General features: G+C 49.4%; 1 protein-coding gene across 1 annotated transcript in view; it reads right to left on the bottom strand.

Moving 5' to 3' along the window:
- Positions 1 to 5616, bottom strand: part of cacna1eb (calcium channel, voltage-dependent, R type, alpha 1E subunit b) — a 55262-nt gene extending 49646 nt beyond the window's left edge. The window contains 2 exon segments of the mRNA XM_028975288.1: positions 779 to 1154; positions 4832 to 5616. Of these exon segments, the coding sequence (XP_028831121.1) occupies positions 779 to 1154; positions 4832 to 4856 (401 nt within the window). The 5' untranslated portion in view covers positions 4857 to 5616.
- Positions 5617 to 6000: the final 384 nt, after the last annotated feature.

Below are 6000 nucleotides of genomic sequence, written 5' to 3' on the forward strand. Positions count from 1 at the left end.
TTGGTGTTGGTAGTGGGCGTGGTCACTAATGTTCACTAATTCACCAGTTCCCCCATCAGAACGCTGGAATTAAAGCACCTGATAACCTGCACGTTGGTAGTGGGCGTGGTCACTAATGTTCACTAATTCACCAGTTCCCCCATCAGAACGCTGGAATTAAAGCGCCTGATAACCTGCATGTTGGTGTAGGTAGTGGGCGTGGTCACTAATGTTCACTAATTCACCAGTTCCCCCATCAGAACGCTGGAATTAAAGCGCCTGATAACCTGCATGTTGGTGGCGGTAGTGGGCGTGGTCGCGTTTGTGTATAAGGGGTATTAGGAATGTAGAGACTGGAGGGGAAAGGAGGAGATGGACGCTGTGCTGGGCACGTGGGCGTGTCACGTATTGACAGGAGTGGGTTTAAATCCCCCTACAGGCTCCTCCCCTTTTAAACTTTTTAAATGATTAAAGTTCATCCTCTGAGCGAAGTACATGCTATCAAAAGGTGGGTAGTTAGTTCCTCCTCTCTGACACACTAGCAGCCACTTCCTGTTTCTATTCGGTTGTTTCTGGGATGCCAGTGAACGCCACCCATGTAGTGTGTTGTATAAGATGTCCGGATCGTTTGGCCGTTGGTCTCTTATTCTGCTGGAATCCGGTCCAGAGGTGAATCCTCCGGGATCAGACGCAGGTTCACCGCACACCAGCAACAATAACGGCGTTCGGTACGAATATTAGAGAGCGTTTTGTACGTGAGGAACACGTGCCTGACCCCGTCGGGTGGAGCTGTACTCACTCCCACTCCTTCCTGCGGGCCTGCGGCGTGCTCTGGATCTTGTGGGCCTGGTGAGCTCGCACCACGTCCTTCTGGTCCACGAGACCCCCGCGTCGCCGCATCATGGTGCCGGGGCTGAGCGGCGCCGCACCCAGCCCCTCCCGCGCGTAGGAGCCGTCGAAGGTGGCGGCGCGGGGGAGGAGCAGGGGGCTGCCGGGCAGGGCTGGGGGCACCTGGAGGGACGAAGAGCGCCCCCCCTGGGTCAGGCCCGGCCCGCCGCTGCAGCGCCAGGCCTCCGGCTCGGGCAGGGCCAGGAAGGAGCGGCGCAGCAGGGCGGGCCCGTGGCAGGCGTTGAGGACCCCGTCGGAGCCGGCGTGCATCTTCTCAGAGCTGGCAGCTGCGAGCAGAGACGAGGAGAGAAGAAAAGCCATGAGTCACCGCGGCCGCCGTTTCCGGACACAAATTGCATGTTTACCTGCCGGCAGCTTTTTGTTTTGGTGTTTGGAACTCAGAGCAATAATTTGACGCCACTTAGAGGACGGAAGAGCTTCTTCAACTTCACCCGGAGCAGAGCAGACCAAATGAGGAGACACCGGGGAGTAAACATGACCTCAGTTCACTCCTCGAGAATTCCAGATCATAGTACAATTAACATATCAGGCCTTGTTATGATAAATGATTACATCAATAAACAGTGACAAGTGATATAATATATTAGCAAATCTGAAAAAAAAAATTGTTTTCATAATTTAATTCAAAAAGGTAAAGCTTCATGTATCTTTATTCAGTACCCATATAGTGAAATATGTTTTATGGTGATTATTATGGCCCAAACATGATTTTTTTTTATTTTATATCGGTCTTATTGGTTCCCATAACACTGTATCTGAAGTCTCTTTCCGAAATTCATCCGTGGTTCAGAATTACAGCACCAGAAAGTCGTGTCAGCATTTTTGCTGAATAAAAAAAAAATCCCCTTGTGACGTCATAAGGGGACAAATTCCAGATCCGACCGTCTGAGCTTCCGCTCTCTGAACGGTGAAGCAACCAAAACACTTTTTACACCGACCGCCATTTCTAGCCATGGCAGGACCATAGACAGACCAGGGGAACTTGTGTTAATGTTCAATCATCTCACAAAGTCACATCTTCATGTCAGGGAACCTTTAATAATTTAGTTATAAATAAAACACTGAAAACAAAAAAAGCAGTAAGTGCCAAAAAAATGTTTTTTATTTATGAATGTTTTTGAATAACATAAGTATTGTTCATGCTGTCATACATGTGTTTAAAAAATTTCATGAACACACACAGTTAAATGAAAATGGTTGGTTCTCCCAGTATCTCAATAAAAAAAAAAAAAGGTTAAAAAAGGACAAAAACAAAACGGCCATTTTTAGCATGTTCACCATGACATGCTCATGACACTAAAGGACAATGAAGCAGCTCTATTTACATTTGTCCATTCATTTGTAATGATAAATTGTGTAAATGTGAATTTGTAAAATGTAACGCGTTTTATAAAGAACCAGGATTAATTAGAACCTAAATCCGTCTATTCATCTCTTCTCCACCGAGTCATAACTCATTAGACCCATGCGGCCGACTCGATGCCCCCACCAAAACCTGCTCAAGCACCGAATGTCCGGTGCCCACCGAGCGCCATGGCAACCGAGTTCCTCTCCAGGCGACTGGAGGCTCTACTTCCCCTCCCGCTCGACAGAGCCCATGCCACGCCCTCGGGATTCATCTGTCACGGTTGTCCTGACACCGGGCCGGGCCACCAAATCCCGTGGATTTAACAGAATAGAAAATTCTACTTTTCTACCCTCCCCTTCAGAAAACACTCAAATCCAGCAGATACAGTTTTACATTTACACGTCAGTTATTGTGTCCAATTATATATTATATCACATAATCAGAATGAAAGCAATTTAAACTATGGGACAAAGACTCCTTATTAAGATGATCAGTACAAAGTGCAAGTGATTGTCATTATGAAACACAGCAGCACAGCACACGGTGAAACGTGTTCTCTGTATTTAACCGTCACCATGACAGGCGCCTGGGGAGCAGTGTGTGGGGACGGGACCTTCATCAAGGGGACCTCGGTGGCACCTCGGCGGCTCGGGATTCGAACCGGCAACCTTCTGATTATAGGCCACCACTGAACCATATTTACATACAGAGTCTGACAACTCCAGACCTTCAGACCTCCAGACCTCCAGACCTCGTTTTGTCCTCCATCAACACTTCCCTCACTCACTAGACAGCGTCTGACACAGAGAGGTGCAATGCAGCAGCGTAGTGACTCAGTGCTCAGGATTCACGTTTAGCATCCCGCCCGTACGCAGCTTGGCGAGCGCCGAGCCACGCTGAGGGTGACAAACTGTCTCCGCAAGCTTGACACTCCAGCAGAAGAAATGAATGAGATGTTTTTAATCACCTCCTGGCACGAGGTCACTTCAGATGACAATACCATGACAAGCAGTAGCCGTGGACCAACAGGCGCTGAGACCTCCCTGATCACCACGGACCTGTCCCCGAAGGGCCCTCTGTGGTGGAGAGTGTCATCTACTGGCCTGGGATCTGCTGGGGTGCAGCACCCCAGCACGAGCAGAGTTTTCAGATGTTCCCTTCTCGTGTTTGTGCTTTACATGCAGCTCCTGAACAGGAAGGACAACATTACGGGGGGAAAAAAATTAAAAACTATGGGGTTTGGATAACCCCAAAACCCACTTCTTTCAATTTAGACTCCCAAATAAACTCGACATTTGTTGAATATTAGACTTAATAGGCTGTAATTTTAATGCAATGTAATATTAATATCAATGGGGCAGTGGTGTCCGAGCGGTTAAGGAAGCGGCCCCCTAATCAGAAGGTTGCCAGTGCGAATCCCGAGGTGCCACTGAGGTCCCCTTGATGAAGGTCCCGTCCCCACACGCTGCTCCCCGGGTGCCTGTCATGGTGCCCACTGCTCACCAAGGGTGACGGTTAAATGCAGAGGACACATTTCACTGTGTGCACCGTGTGCTGTGCTGCAGTGTATCACAAGTGACAATCACTTCACGTTATTTATATTTATTAATGTTGGTCTAAATTGCCCACTTCTAATACACTGGATTTATATTTTGCCGTCTCTTCCTACGACATTTACATTTACGGCCTTTACCAGACGTCCTTATAATCAGAAGTTACAGGGACAGTCCCCCCCTGGAGACACTCAGGGTTACGTGTCCTGCTCCGGGACATGATGGACCTAGGACTGGGCCAGTACTGGAAGATTCAGCATCCAGTTCCACATGCATGGACGTTAGAATTACGGGCATTAACAGGTGCTGCGTACTGTACACTGAGACACATGCAGGACGAGAGCTCTCCAGGTCCCCTGGTGCACCAGCGTCCCGCTAAACAAATGCAGAATGGGATGATGGGAATGAAGAGGTGTGTCGGCACAGCTTGTCTGAGAGGGGAAGGGTGAAGGCGAACCGCAGACTCGCAGACGATGAAGGAGCCGGTTCTAACAATAATACTAATAAGCACGGTTACTATTGATGGGCAGGACATCACGGTCCTGGGGACAGCGAGGACAGGTCCATTCACCTGCATTTGAAAAGGAGGAGCGGAGGATGCTCCGGTGTGGAGTGCGGAGAAGAAGTGACTCACTCCCTCCCTCCCTCCCTCCATCATCAGCTCGGTGGAGCAGAATGACAGCCGCCCTGATGAGGGGTCTCCGGACCGAGCCGAGCGGCTGAGTGCAGGCTCACCAACTCCCGGCCGCCTCCGGAAGGTCACAGGAATCAGATCATGACGGCTGTGCTGCGGAGGAGCGTGCAACAGGTCCCCAATACGGGTGACAGTCACAGGAGAACCTCAACTGTGACGGTCCACCCACACACTGCCAAATGCATCCCAACACATGCAGTGTGAGTGTGTGTGTGTGTGTGTGTGTGTGTGAGTGGCAGTGAGGCACATGAAGGCATCTCGAGCCACTCTGAGCGTCAGTGAAGCATCCAGACGTTCCATCAATCAATCCCATCATTCCATTCATGCATCTCCAGCGCGGACACCCACCTGAGAGGAACCGCGCTGCCTCCATCCGCTCCGCGCCGCTCGCCGGTGCCTGGTAATGCGGTGGGGCTGGGGAGCGCGGGAGAGCGCAGGTTCGGTCCCCGCCACCGTCACCGGCGCGTCACGGCCACGTCGTCGCGCTCAGAGGGACACCCACGTGACCAGAGCAACTTTTATCCAACCGGCGCCACGCTGTCCTCCATTTACAATTAGTTACGAAGAACAGGCTGACTAATAATTATTCAATAATTATTTAATGAATGAGGGAGGTGCAACATCGCTTCTCCTTTAAAGACCGTGTGAAGCCGTAAAAATGCGTTCTGACTTTATCACACCATAGAAAAATGTGTTATTAACCATTCAACCACATTTGAAAGATTATAAAACACGCCAAGGGTTTAAAAATTATATTTTAAAATCGTGAAAAAAAAAATGAGCAGGATTATTTGTATTGAAAAAAATTGGGGCGTGTCAGGCGAGTGCGCGGAGGCCACGCCCCCTTTTAACAGAGAGCGGATCCGCCTCGTCACGTGATCTCCACAACTCACCAGAGACACCCATGCCAGCGCCATCTGCCATTTACCACGATCAAAAGTGAGGGGGCGTGGTCATGAGCCATGACGTATGCTCCGCCCACAGTCCTAAAAAGATTCATGGTCCTTTAAACGTTTCAAAAACGTGGTGTTAAGAAGCAATCGGATCTTAGTGTCCTAGCAGGCAAGACACTCACCTGTGAACCAGAAGACCAGAAGTCATGGGTTCAAACCCCACTGTCCCTGAGCAGGACACTTAACCCTGAGTGTCTCCAGGGGGGGGGACTGTCTCTGTCACTACTGATTGTAAGGTGACCTGGATAAGGGCGTCTGGTAAATGCCGTATATGATAACTCTTTCAAAGGCTGGGCAGGTTTTGATTGATGGAGATTTTTTTTAATAGTGTGGACACGATGTGAAAATGAGGAATGTGCTGATATGAAAAGTGCAAATCACCCTCTATCTTCCGCTTATTGTAAGTCCCTGGTGCTCAACGAAATAAAGCACTTCATGACGTGCCAACTGCAGTGACCTTCTCAATAATATCAGCAAAATATGACAGCAGACGTCATGAAAGACGGAGTGAAGATGAGGAAAAACGAGACAATAAAAATCCGTTTCTGGTGTGATTATCAGTGA

The sequence above is a fragment of the Denticeps clupeoides genome, chromosome 4 (assembly GCF_900700375.1).
Source record: "Denticeps clupeoides chromosome 4, fDenClu1.1, whole genome shotgun sequence".
NCBI lineage: Eukaryota > Metazoa > Chordata > Actinopteri > Clupeiformes > Denticipitidae > Denticeps > Denticeps clupeoides.